Below are 14,609 nucleotides of genomic sequence, written 5' to 3' on the forward strand. Positions count from 1 at the left end.
GGAATGGCGTTGGCTGGATTTTCTTCTTCCAATGGAGGTATGAGTTGTGGAAGCCTGAAAATTGTTTTTTCCAGCAAACAGACACTACTTTCCTCTGCCTCTCCAACCCCACACTATTTTTGTGTGGCTTTTTGGCGGGTTGGGAATGCAAAATGCACACACCTCTCTTCCAAGGTCAGGGTCTTCATTGTGAGGACCATAGGAAAATTATATTTCCTGCACACTCTTTTCATGTTCTGGTGTGGGTTTTGGAAGCCCTAATTAAAACCTCCTTGGTGAGTTTGTGACCACTGGGGAATGCTACTGAGGGGTGGAGTCATTCTGATAGGTAAGTGCAAAATGTTTTGATACTTTCAAATGTCACTGTTAGATGTTTTATTGTAATATACATGTGTTTTTAATGCAGTGATTCATCATAGGGATCTGTCCTGCAAAGGTAAGCTGACCCTTACATTGACCAGCATTTTGTAATTATTATCATGTATTACAATCCTTTTCTAATTGTCAAAAGTGCCATCATGCATTAAAAACTGATTTGTCAGCCCTTGCTGTCATGTTTTGTATTGTGATTTAAATTGACTGACAGCTCTGGCTGTTTTTAAGAAGACTGCTTCTGAAAGTTGAAAAAAATCTCTGCATCTGTTCCCTCCATTGAGTGACACGCATTCAGCTTTGAAATGGAAAGGGGACTACAGCTGGAAGCTTTTGTTTCAAAAGCTGATATTTGCTTCAGCTCAACAAATGACCTGTTGATCCAAGAATAATTTGAAATATTTAAGAGGCTGTAATAGCAGAATATGCTTTGGTGTGCTTTATTGTTTGTTTACAAACAAATTAGGCACTCAAAGGATTACAAATATTTTTGCACTGGAGTAGTTTCTTTTTCCAGCATCAACGGTGTTATGTTTAAATTCAGGGTTATATTAGAGGTATAGTTTTTTCCAATTCTAAAATAATTTCCATTGCTATTGCATGGCTTCTGGGGACTGTACATTTTGTAACAATCCTGTTAGGAACCATTACCTTGAAAAAAAGAAATCAGAGCACCCAACAATTAACTGATAGAACTATGCCACAGGAGTTGATGTTTTTGAACAAAACCAAAATCTATTATATATTAAGAATTAAACAAAGTAATCACTATTAACTTAATGCAACAACTTATAAAGACATGCTATAAACTCGGTTCAACTTTTTAATTGCCCCAAAGAGTTCCCTTATCTTACGAAATCTTGAAGGTTCATCCACTTTTCCTGATACCAACCTAAAGGTATGTGACAGCCCTCTGGAATTTACTTTAATTCTCCTTAGTATTCCAACTATTCTGAGGTATAATTTTCATTAGCTTCTGATTAAGTGATCGCCCAGTTATCTTTACAGACCTCATCACTGTGGACTTTTCAGCTCCTTGTCCTGGCTTTAGACATGCATAGATTGCTTTTCCTAGTTTGCTCCCACAGCTTCTGTCCAGCTCTTTGAGTTAATTATTCAAGCTGACAAATTTTTGCCACAATGCTCTGTAAAGACAACCGTAGATTTCTTCCACTAGCTGCAAGCTAGAGCAAATCTTCCAGCTGCTTTACCCTCATAAAACTCAGACTGAACTGCCTGATTCTGTCAGCAAACTCAGATAAATTAAAGAAAAGAACCTTCTAATGAAGTGGTCCAGTTGGAATCACTATCTCTATGGCAATGTGACATGCTTGGGATGATTGAAACATCTTAACTTGCAGCAAATCCTGTCACCCCTGTGCTTTCTGACCCACATTGGCTCCCAGTTAAGCAATGTCTTGGTTTAAAAATTCTCATAATTGTTTTCAAATCTGTCCATGACCTTCTCTATAATCTTCTCCGACCCCTCAACTCTTGAGGTATTTGTGCTCCTCTGATTTTGGCCTCTTGTGCAATCCCAACCGCTCCACCATTGGTAGCTGTGCCTTCAGTTACTTCGTCCCAAGTTCTGGAATTCCCTTCTATACCTCTGCTTTTCTGCCTCACTTCCTTCCTTTAAGGCATTCTTTAAAACATATCTCTTTGATCAAGCTTTTGGTTATGTGACTTAATATCTCCTTGTGTGGCTCAGTGTCATACTCTGTTTTATAAGTTCCTATAAAGTGCCTTGGGACATTTCATTATGTTGAAGGTGTTATGTAAGTTTAAATTGTTGTAAGTTGTTAAAATAACTCAGCTGGAATAACAAATTAATTTCATAACTTTTTAAATAAACAGTGTTTAATATTGACTTAATAAATATGATTGAAAGTAAATTTATATTTTTTGTGATTTGTTTTAATCCTACCATACGAACATATGAATTAGGAGCAGGAGTAGGCAGTTCAGCCGTTTGAATCTGCTCTGTCATTTGATAAGGTCAAATTGATTTTATTGTGGCCTCAATTCCCTTTTCCAACCTATCCTGTATACCCTTTGACTCCCTTGTTAGTCAAGAATCTACCTAACTCTATCCTAAAAATATTAAATAACCCTACCTCTACTGCTCTCTCGGGGGAAGAATTCCATAGCTTCACAATCCCCAGAGAGAAAAAATAATTCTCACCCTGTCCATCTTAAATGGGAGACTCCCTTATTTTTAAACTGTATCTCCTGGTTCCAGTCTCCCCAACAAGGGAAAATATCCTTTCAGCATCCACCCGGTCAAGTTTCCTTAGCATCTTTTATGTTTCAGTAAGATTGCTTCTCATTGTTCTAAACTCCAATGGATACAGGCCCAAGCTGTCCAACCATTTCTTGTAAGATAATCCCTTCGTCCCAAGAGCCAGTTGAGTGAACCTTCTCTGAATGGCTTCTAAGGCAATTATGTCCTTTCTTAAATAAGGAGACCAAAACTGTACATGGTATTCTAGATGCGGTCTCACCAATGTAGAATTGGTACAATTGTAGCAAAACATCCCTATTTTTATAATCCATTCCCCTTGCAATAAACGGCAAAGTTCCATTTGTCTTCCTAATCACTTGCTCATGTATGCTAACTTTTTATGATTAATGTACCAGAACACCCAGATCCCACTATCCCAGAGTTCTGCAATTGCTCTCCATTTAAATAATAATAGTTAAATAATATATAATTTCAACAAATAGAAATGTTTTATGATAGAGAAGGGTTAGTGTAAATACATAGCATCTTTTGCATTGAATGGAACTAACTTTATCCATTATAATTAGGAGATGCACATAATTAATACAGCTTTTGAAAATTTGCTTTAAAGTATTCATTTGTTTGGTATGTATCTGAAAAAATCTTTTCTTTTTTCCAGATCTTATGGCAGTGTTTTTAAAGCAATCCATAAAGAATCTGGCCAAGTTGTTGCCATAAAGCAAGTGCCAGTGGAGTCCGACCTACAGGAAATTATTAAGGAAATTTCAATAATGCAACAATGTGATAGGTATGAGCAGTGGAATGTGGTAATTTCACTTAACAGCATAGTGCATTTTACAGATGTTTAACCTCAAGTGTTATAATTCAGTGAGCATGTAAATATTTCGATGAGCTATAACTGCTGTCATACTATTTTTAGATCAAGCCCACTGAATTGAAGTAGAAGAGCTGCAACATGGGTTCAGAACATCTGTCTTTGATCGCTTGCTGTTCTTTCTCAGTGCTTCTCTTTCGAAGATACATTTTGAAACTGGTATTCTGAACAATCTTTGTTTTTATGCAGTACTTTGGGACTACAATTAAAAGCTGTTCTACCAATAGCCAAAGATCAAAGCATGTGTTAATCCTGTGGCTACCAGCCTGAGACCAGTAACTACAGAATCTGTTTCAGACAGGCGGTGCCTTGTTTATGCTGCCTGGCACTGTATTGAATTCTTAGGGCTCTGCACATGCCTGCTTGTAGGAACTGTGCTTCACACTTTGAGATTTTAAATGGCTTGAGAGTCTTGCAGCATTTCAAAAATTTTTTATGTAAGCTTCAGAAGTGCTCAGGAAGCTCAGTTTGATGCTAGAATTGTTAATGTGGTTTTATATCTAGGTTTTATACAACAGATTTGCTTGAGGACCGGTGTGGAAAGCTCCTATTTCTACTCCTTTGGATAAGGTTTTCCTTGTCCTCACCTTGCACCCCACCAGCCTCCTTATTCAACAGATCATCACCTGCCATTTCCGCCTGCTTCAGCGTAATGCAACCACCAAAAACATCTTCACCTGCCCTTTCCCTTCATTTCATAGGGACTGTTCCCTCTGCGACACTCAAGTCCACTCCTCAGCCATCCCTAACCTTTCTGTGCAAGCGCAGGAGATGCAACACCTGCCCTTTCACCACCTCCCTCCTTGCTGACCAAGGCCCCAAGCATTCCTTCCAAGTGAAGCAGTGATTTACTTGTAATTTCGATCATATGCTATAATTGCTGCTCGCAATATGGTCGTCTCTACTTTGTGGAGACCAAATGCAGACTAGGTGACTACCTTACCTCCATCTGTCTACAAGTCTGCAAGCATGACCCTGAGCTTCTGGTTACTTGTCATTTTAATTCTCCACCTTGATCTCATACTGATCTTTCTGTCCATGGCTGCTGCAGTGTTCCAATGCAACTCAACACAAGCTTGAGGAACAGAACCTTGCCTTTCGACTTGGTACTCTATAAACTTCTGGACTCAACATCACTGTGTCTCCTGCCAACACAAGATGGCTGTGCTAGATGGCTGCCAATACCCGACTATGTATGCGTGCATGCTTGTCCACGTATGCACAGAAACCAATGACGTCATTTGCAGGAGACAATGTGCCGTGTCATATTCGAATAGATCTTATTTGTATGCTGGAGTTGTTCACCCAGTTTCTGAGCCCCGTGGTGGGCAGGCAGTTCAGGTGTTGTCTCCCTGCGGTTTCTGGGAATTGAGAGGGGAGGTTTCTGATCCACCAGGTGATGGCACAATTTGGATTACAACCTCACCTCCATATCCTGCATTTGCAGCTCTGGAGCTTCTTCCTGGTGACAGGCCCAGTTAAGGGGAAGAGGCTTTAGAGCAGGAGATTCTGAAACTGTGGGGAGGCCACACCCTGACAGCCCGCCCGCCACGGGGCTCAGAAACTGGGTGAACGACTTTGGGATTTGAACAACATCCAACCAGAAGAAGCCCCAGTGCTGCAAATGCAGGATATGGAGGTGAGGTTGTAATCTGGAATTGTGGCCATCACTGGGTGGATCAGAAGCCTCTCCATCCCATCCCCAGCTCCATTTCTCCCCTCCTCCCCACTGATTTGGAGAAGGTGAGGCTTTTTAAGTCACTGTTTTTAATAACTGTTTGATAAACATCTCTGCCCCTGACCAATGCCTACTCTGTTGCTCGCAATGATGTCACAGAGTAAAACAGTACATCTGTGCATACATGGAATTGACAGCAAAAGCAGCCCCTCAACATTGAGTTCAACAACTTTAGCTCATAACCTCTGCCTCCATCATATTTTGTGTGTTTATTTTCCCTTTTTTGTTTTGCTAGGTCAGTCTTCATCTTGTTTCTTTCTTTATCTCTTAATGTTGAATTCAGATGGTCTTTATGTAACAGTTCGCCTCTCATTTGGATACAACCTTCGTTTCTTTACAACTTTTCTTTAATATCCGTTACCACTCTCTTTGGCTGTTGCATCAGGAAATCTTTTGTTATTTAATCTCCCTTGGCCCCCAATCTCTCACAGACTTTCTCTTTTGTTCTTCCTCCCCCCCACCCCACCAAAACAACCTTCTACTGGCTTAAAAACTCTTACATTTCTTTCTATCTTCAGTTCTGATGAAATGTTAACTCAGTTTCTGCCCACAGATGCTGCCTGACCTGATGTATTTTCCCAGTTTTTTTTTTTGTTCCAATTTCAGATTTCCAGCATACAAAGTATTTTGCTTTTGATTTTAACTAGCTGGCATTTATAAAGCTCTAACTCAGAGCCTGACTGTTACTCTAAATTACAGCTTGAAAAATGTAACTGAGATATTTCGCCTACACCAGATTCCCAAATTAGGAACCGTTCCTCATTGCGCCCTGAGCTTGTTGTCTCCACTTTGTGTTCTTATTCGCTAGGGGTACCTGGGGTTATATATGTGCACAAAGCATTAAAGGTTGCAGGGCAGGTTGAGAAAGGCAGTTAATAAGGCATACGAGATCTTGGAACTGATAAACAGAGCCATGGGCCAGGATTTTCCAGTCCCGTTGTGGCTGGGACCCGCCACAGGCGAGGTGGCGCCCCAGTCAGAAATCCATTGACTTGCAGCAGGACCGGAAGATCCTGGCGGTGGGCGAGTGTGGAAAATCCCTCCCGTAGTGTACAGCTGGGAAGTTAAGGTAAACCTTTATAAAATACAGGCTCAACCATAACTGTAGCATTTTGTCCAATTCTGGGCACTACTCTTTAGGAATGATGTGAAGGCATTGGCGAGGGTCCAGAAAAGCTATAATGTTTCTGGGGATAAGAGACTTTAGTTAAGTGAATTGATTGGCAAAGGTGGATTGTCCTGCTTTGAGTAGAAAAGGCTGAAGAGGAGATTTGATAGAGATGTTCAAAATCATGAGGGGCCTGGGTAAAGTAGATCAGGAGAAAGTGTTCCCATTGGCGGAAGGGTTAATTCAAGGAGATTTGCAAAAGAACCAGTGGTGACAGGAGGAAAAACTTTTCGCGTAGCGAGTGCCCAGAACCTGGGCTGTACAGCCTGAGAATGTGATGGAGAAAACTTCAGTTGTGGCGTTCAAAGGGAATTGGTTAGTTGTCTGGAAAAAAAAGTTGTAGGGTGATGGTGAAAAGGCAGGTGTGTGAGTGTAGCTGAGTTGTTCTTGCAGAGAGCTGGCAAGGACACAATGGGTCGAATGGCCTTCGGTGCTGTAACTACGCTGTGATTCTGTGAAGTTAGGTTCATGAATATTTGAAATGGGAAAGTGTTCTATTGCCCAACATTAATATCCTCTCCTTGATAATTGCAAATTAAATTTTAAGAATTGCCATGTTTGGGATACTTTCCCAGCTACAAGAGTCCAGCAACGTAAAAATTCATTTCTTTATTGTGTAACCTACACTAATTGTGTAACCTAAATAGAGGCTTTTTGAGCTTTTGGTATATATATTGGCAAATTTCCTGACAGGCAAAGAGATGTGTGCATTTTGTTTAAGTAGGAAAGCAAAGCCAGTTGAAAATGTTGCATTTCTCATGTATGCTTTTTCTTTTGGTTTCAATAATCTCAGTTCTGCTATTTCTAACATATGTTTTTGAGCATATAAGAAGTCAGACACTTAATTCCATGTACTCTGTTCCTGTCTTCATATTGTCTCATTCTGGAATGTAATATTTCACACAATCAAATCCTTAGTCAGTACTATTATTCAGCCATCTGTCTGCCAGGATTATCCAACGTCGTACAAATTAATCCACCTGAAGGTATTTTCTTAAAATTTTGATTATGTAATAGATGCAGGTGCATCCGTCTCTTCTGGAAGTCAGCCAATAGTCCCACAGGGATAACATGGCAAAGGATCTTTGGGACTGACCCCACTGAAATGGTTCTGTATGCACTTTGGATCGTCCTTACTATTTTTTAAATAACATATGGGTCCCATTCATTAAAAATGTGCAACCTAGTACAATTCTGTTCACTGAAATGGATGTTCCAAATGACTATGCCTCTTGGGACCAGAATTTATTTTTTAAAAAGCTAACCTTAATTCCTCAGTGGTTACAGACCAGTAGCTCACTTTGAAAGCACAATGTTAGCACTAATATCAGATCTACATTCTGTGTCTTTATGGCACTCACAATTATACTTACACAATGGATGAGTCCATTTATGTCAAGTTGCATGTGCTGATTTCCTTACAATGTGTTTTCAGACTACTCTAAGCTAATTTTGAAATATGCCCATCCAGTAATAATACATTTAAAATAAATGACCCTTGTTTTCTTTTAATCAATGTGAGATGAACTAGAAACTGTATGTACATTAACTTGTATGTGATTAACTAAATGGCTGTAGTAAATTAGACTTTGTTCTATATTAAATAAACTTTAAAGTTGCTGCCTGAGAACCAATATCTAAACTATCATTCTAACATTAAACAATATACTAGAGTAGTTGATATTTTATCTGTTCTAATGATGCAACCTCCATAATTGCATTTCTGATATGTTTTTCTTTTTCCTCTACTGAGGATGCCCCCCCCCCTCCAAAAGCCACTATAGGGTTCCCCTGTTGTCACCTTCCTCTCCACCAGCCTCCACATTCAACACATTCTCTGCCATTTCTGCCACTTCCAGAGTGAAGCCGACGCCAAACATATCTCTCTTCCCCTTTCACCATTCTGAAGGTACCGTTCCCTCTGCAAGACCCCAGCCCATTCATCAGTCACCCTGAACACCCCCATCCAGTTCCGCGACACTTTCCCATGTAAGTGCATGAGATGTTACCTTTTAGCATTTGCCCTTCTACTTCCTCTGTTCTTAGTGCCCAAGACCCCAAGCACTCCTTCCAGTTGAAACAGCAACTTATTTGTAATTCTTTCTGTATTAGCTACACACTTTGCGGTCTTCTCTATATTGGTGAGACTGAACGTAGATTGGGAGATGGCTTTGTAGAACTCCTCCATTCAATTCACAAGTGTGACCCTGAGTTTCCTGTCACCTATAATTTTATTTCTCCACTTCACTAACACTCTGACCTCAGCCTCCTGAACTGTCCCAATAAAACTCAAAGTAAACTGAGCAACCATACCTGATCTTTCAATGAGGCTTTACATATAGCCTTTCAGGATCAGCATTGAAAGTTTGACAACTTTGGAGTGTACTACCTACTAACTTTTTTGTCTGCTTTTTCATGACAGCTGTTGGTAATGCTTCTGCATTTCCCCATTAACACCTCCTCTGGAGACTTTTTTTTTACTTCTCCCATTACCACCCTCCATTTTGCCTTGCACCATCATATCTTTTGTCATTTAATCTCTCATCTTCCACTCTTTCACAGAACTTTCCCTTTGATTTTTTCCAACCCACCCCGCTTTCTCAACTTACGTACTTTCTTTAAAGCAGTTACATCTAATTTTTCCCAGTCCTGACAATAGGTCATCACAACCCAAAGCCCTAACTCTGTTTCTCAACAGGTACTGCCTGCCCTGCTGGGTATTTCTACAATTTTCTGTTTTTACTTCAGGTTTCTAGCATCTGCAGTTTTTTTGCTTTTATATAGATGTTATCTGGACCATTTTCCAAGCAGAAGATTGAATAGCATTGTGTGAAACTCTTGTATTTGTTCTTTAATGCGGGGGAATATCTGATGGGTCAATAGTATTGTGGATAAAGCTGTTGAGGGGCTAAAAGGGGGTGGGACTGTGACAGGCTATCTCAGCTATTTATGGCTCATCTAAAATGGAGTTCAGGAACATTTGTGTGAATGAAGGGAAAATTACGATTTTTAACTCTTATTTTGTGCTTTTTTTCCCCAGTGCTTATGTAGTGAATTACTATGGCAGCTATTTTAAAAATACTGACCTCTGGATAGTTATGGAATATTGTGGAGCTGGATCTGTTTCTGATATTATCCGACTACGAAACAAAACTGTAAGTGCACCAAATTTATTAATGTAATTGAAATGGAATATTCTTTTCCCTTTGCAGATCATTTAAAGTTGTGACCTGAGTGAGAAATATGAAAATATTTGTTTCAACTTTGTGTTTTGCAGAATGACATTTTTAGATTAATGTATATTAAATCACCTGTTCTGACATGGAAGAATGTTCTTTATATCCACCGTTTAAATAACTTGCACACTGGATATGTGTGCTGAATGATTGCTGTTTTATTTTAGTCGATTAGCGTTTACAGCTGTTATGCGATCAAGATGGTTTTAAAAAATCAAGATTTTTTAAATATGGCCTCACTGAAAGCCTGAGAAATATTCAATATTACAGTGCCCTCTTCTGATTTGTATTTGCCATTACATATTAGTTAAATACTACAAACATTTTGTGGAGGTTTTGTTCGGAAATCAAAAATTTATTTAGGTCATTCTGCAATTTTGAGAAATTATTCTTCTCACTTCTACCCCCTTTTAAAATCTATCACAAAGGATTTTGTTTGGTCTTAACGGTATCTTGTTTCTGACAGAAAAAAAAGAACTTTTAAAAAATGAGTAAGTGCTGAAAGCTGCTCGGGGATTACTGCCTTGGAGGGTCAGCTTGACAGCCCCAGGAAGCTGAATTAATAACATTCAACGCCTTAGCTTCAGTTATGCATGTTAGTCAGTGTCGCCTGCAGCTCAGTTAGTAGCACTCTCACCTCTGATTTGAAAGATTGTGGGTTCAAGTCCCACTCCAGAGACTTAACAGAAAACATTGGAAGAACTGAGGAAGTGTTGCTCGGTCGGCGATGCTGCATTTTGGATGAGACTTTAAACTGAGGCAGCTCATGCTTTCTCAGGTGGATGTAAAAGATCCCACTGCACTATTTTGAGGCAGGTGTCCTGGCTAATGTTTATTCTCAAATAATGTCACCAAAGCAGATTATATGGTCAACATCAAATTACTGTTTGTGGAAGCTTGCTGTGTGCAAATGGGTGTTGTGTCTTCTAAATTACAACAAAGACTTTCTTTTTATTCATTTATGAGATGTGGGCTTCGCTGGCTGGGCCAGCATTTATTGCCCATTCTTAGTTGCCCTTGAGAAAGTGGTGGTGAGCTGCCTTCTTAAACCGCTGCAGTCCATGTGGTATAGGTACACCCACAGTGCTGTTAGGGTGGGAGATTCAGGATTTTGACCCAGTGATAGTGAAGGAACGGTGATATATTTCCAAGTCAGGATGGTGAGTGACTTGGAGGGGTACTTCTAGGTGGTGGTTTTCCCATCTATCTGCTGCCCTTGCCCTTCTAAATCATAGTGATCATGAGTATGGAAGGTGTTGTCAAAGGAGCCTTGGTGAATTCCTGCAGTGCATCTTGTAGATGGTACACATTGCTGCTACTGTGTGTCAGTGGTGGAGGGAGTGAATGTTTGTGGATGTGGTGCCAATCAAGCAGGCTGGTTTGTCTTGGACAGTGTCAAGCTTCTTGTGTTGTGGGAGCTGCACTCATCCAGGCAAGTGGGGAGTATTCCATTACACTCCAGACTTGTGCCTTATAGATGGTGGACAGGCTTTGGGGAGTCAGGAGGTGGATTACTCGTCGCACTATTCCTAGCCTGTGACCTGTTCTTGTAGCCACGGTATTTATATGGCTAGCCCAGTTCAGTTTCTGATCAATGGTAACCCCTAGGATGTTGACATTTGGGGGTTCAGTGATGGTAATGCCATTGATCATCAAATGGTGATGGTTGGATTCTCTCTTGTTGGAGATGGTCATTGCCTGACACTTGTGTGGCACGAATGTTACTTGCTACTTGTCAGCCTAAGCCTGGATATTGTCCAGGTTTTGCTGCATTTGGACATGGACTGCTTCACCAATCACGAGTGGTGCTGAACATCCTGATATTGTCAGCGAGCATCCCCATTTCTGACCTTATGGAAGGAAGGTCATTGATGAAGCAGCTGAAGATGGTTGGACTGAGGACACTGCCCTGTGGAACTCCTGCAGTGATGTCCTGGAGTTGAGGTGACTGACTAACAACAACCACAACCATCTTTCTTTGTGCTAGGTATGACTCCAACCAGCGGAGAGTTTTCCCCCTGATTTCCATTGACTCCAGTTTTGTTAGGGCTCCTTGATGCCACATTCTGTCAAATGCTGCCTTGATGTCAAGGGCAGTCACTCTCACCTCACCTCGGGAGTTCAGCACTTTTGACCATGTTTGAACCAAGGCTGTAATAATGTTAGGAGCTGAGTGGCCCTGGCGGAACCTAAACTGGGCATCAGTAGCAGACTATTGCTAAGCGAGTGCCGCTTGATAACACTGTTGATGACCCCTTCCATTACTTCACTGATTAAGAGTAGACTGCTGGGGAGTCTACTCCCCAGTAATTGGTTGGGTTGGATTTGTCCTGTTTTTTGTGTACAGGACATACCTGAGCAATTTTCCACATAGCCGGGTAGTAGTTAATGTTGTAGCTGTACTGGAACAACTTGGCTAGGGGCATGGCAAGTTCTGGAGCACAAGTCTTCAGTACTATTGCCGGAATATTGTCAGGGCCCATAACCTTTGCGGTATCCAGTGCCTTCAGCCGTTTCTTGGGACAGAATTTTCCCATTGACGTGCGAGAGATGGGCCCCGCATGTCTGTGCATAAAATAATGCTCGGTAACGTCGGGCGAGCGTCTTGATGTCACCAAGTGCCATCGTGATATTTCACTAGACGGCCATGCATTGATGTTCAATGCGGGGTGTGAGGAGCTGTCGTCGAGGTAGCTGTGGGAGTCGGTAGCCATCTTTGACACTTCCCTTCCCTTCCTTGACCTCTCTGTCTCAATCTCTGGTGATAGACTGTCCACCAATATCCATTACAAGCCTACTGACTCCCACAGCTACCTCGACTACAGTTCCACACACCCCGCTTCCTGTAAGGACTCCATTCCCATTCTCTCAGTTCCTTCGCCTCCGTCGCATCTGTTCTGATGATGCTACCTTCAAAAACAGTTCCTCTGACAGGTCCTCCTTCTTCCTTAACCGAGGTTTTCCACCCACGGTCGTTGACAGGGCCCTCAACCGTGTCTGGCCCATCTCTCGCGCATCCGCCCTCACGCCTTCTCCTCCCTCCCAGAAACATGATATGGTCCCCCTTGTCCTCACTTATCACCCCACCAGCCTCTGCATTCAAAGGATCACCCTCCGCCATTTCTGCTAACTCCAGCATGGTGCCACCACCAAACACATCTTCCCTTCACCTCCCCGGCGGCATTCCGTAGGGATCGTTCCCTCCGGGACACCCTGGTCCACTCCTCCATCACCCCCTACTCCTCAACCCCCACCTATGGCACCTCCCCATGCCCACGCAAAAGATGCAACACCTGCCCCTTCACTTCCTCTCTCCTCACTGTCCAAGGGCCCAAACACTTCTTTCAAGTGAAGGAGCATTTCACTTGCATTTCCCCCAACTTAGTCTACTGCATTCGTTGCTCCCAATGCGGTCTCCTCCACATTGGAGAGACCAAACGTAAACTGGGCGACTGCTTTGCAGAGCACCTGCGGTCTGTCCGCAAGAATGACCCACACCTCCCTGCCGCTTGCCATTTTAACACTCCACCCTGCTCTTTTGCCCACATGTCTGTCCTTGGCTTGCTGCATTGTTCCAGTGAAGCCCAACTCAAACTGGAGGAACAGCACCTCATCTTCCGACTAGGCACTTTATAGCCTTCCGGACTGAATATTGAATTCAACAACTTTAGATCTTGAACTCCCTCCTCCATCCCGACCCCCTTTCTGTTTCTTCCCCCTTTCTTTTGTTTTTTCCAATAATTTATCTAGATTTTTCTTTTCCCACCTATTTCCATTATTTTTATATTTTTTATGCCCTGCTAGTCTTTCCACCCCACCCCCACTAGAGCTATATCTTGAGTGCCCTACCATCCATTCTTAATTAGCACGTTCGTTTAGGTAATATCACCACCGTCAACACCTCTTTGTTCTTTTGTCTGTGACATCTTTTGATTATCGGCTCCTATCACTGCTTGCTTGTCCCTACAACCAGCCCCCCCCCCGCGCCCCCCCCACCTTAAACCAGCTTATATTTCACCCATCTCCTTATATTCACTCAGTTCTGTTGAAGGGTCATGAGGACTCGAAATGTCAACTCTTTTCTTCTCCACTGATGGTGCTGAGTTTTTCCAGGTAATTCTGTTTTTGTTTTGGATTTCCAGCATCCGCAGTTTTTTATTTTTATCTCAGTGGAAAAACCCGTGGTGTGCCTAAGACACCTGTATGTTTTTGTTTGCGGGTGCTACGTCTTGGTGCTGCCCTATCGCTTGGAGTGGCATCTGAGACAGCCTGCTGACTGTGCTGTCCTGTTGGCCTCTGATCTTGGTTGTCCTCTGGCCCAAGGAGCCAGTGCTGGCCTTGCCTAGGAGGGAGCTGCCAGTTGCACAGCTGGCATCTCCCCTCCCCCCCCCAAAGTCATCGTAGCCTCACAGGATGATACAGTCACCTGGGAGAGGGGCGGAGGAGCTGCCGCTCTCATCCGGAGCTCTCTGAGAGGAGCCTGCAGAGATGCCAGGCAGCTGCTGCGCCAACGCGAGGTTGCTTTGGCCCTCCCTGCTCACCGTGGATAGACTGGCACTGAGCTGGGAAAGTTGATGCTCAAACTATCTTCCACACTGGCACTGACCAGCTGAGGTCAACACCGATGTGAGGGCTTGCTGGTCAGAGCGTACCCCCAGGAAGCCTGAAGCATCTACTGGAGTAGCCCCGAGAGTCGTCACTCTCTCCATGGAGGACACATGGTGCTCGGACATGTGGCTCATTGCTTTGATGATCGACCGCGTAGACGACTCCACCATGGAGACCAAGCCAAGCATAGCCTCATGTATCTCCCCCAGATGCTCCCGCACACCTGGCTGCGTTTCCTGCACCCGTTGCGTTGCAGATGACTCCAGAGGCATATCATCAGGCATTGACTGAGCATGTGTCTGGTCCCCTGAAGCCATCTGACTGCTTCACCATGGACATTCTGTCTCTGCCAGCTCCTCCAGCGACTG

General features: G+C 42.7%; 1 protein-coding gene across 4 annotated transcripts in view; it reads left to right on the top strand.

The window, feature by feature from the left end:
• stk3 (serine/threonine kinase 3 (STE20 homolog, yeast)) overlaps positions 1-14,609 on the top strand; it is a 425,519-nt gene that overhangs the window by 39,254 nt on the left and 371,656 nt on the right. Inside the window, exons 3-5 of one of the 4 annotated variants that reach the window (XM_041190246.1) lie at positions 3,276-3,404; positions 3,537-3,650; positions 9,438-9,552. In XM_041190246.1, the coding sequence (XP_041046180.1) occupies positions 9,496-9,552 (57 nt within the window). In that variant the 5' untranslated portion in view covers positions 3,276-3,404; positions 3,537-3,650; positions 9,438-9,495. Of the gene's footprint in view, positions 1-406; positions 437-3,275; positions 3,405-3,536; positions 3,651-9,437; positions 9,553-14,609 lie in introns of all 4 variants that reach the window. The other 3 variants (XM_041190245.1, XM_041190243.1, XM_041190244.1) reach the window with 3 other exon arrangements.

The sequence above is a fragment of the Carcharodon carcharias genome, chromosome 6 (genome assembly GCF_017639515.1).
Source record: "Carcharodon carcharias isolate sCarCar2 chromosome 6, sCarCar2.pri, whole genome shotgun sequence".
Taxonomy (NCBI): domain Eukaryota; kingdom Metazoa; phylum Chordata; class Chondrichthyes; order Lamniformes; family Lamnidae; genus Carcharodon; species Carcharodon carcharias.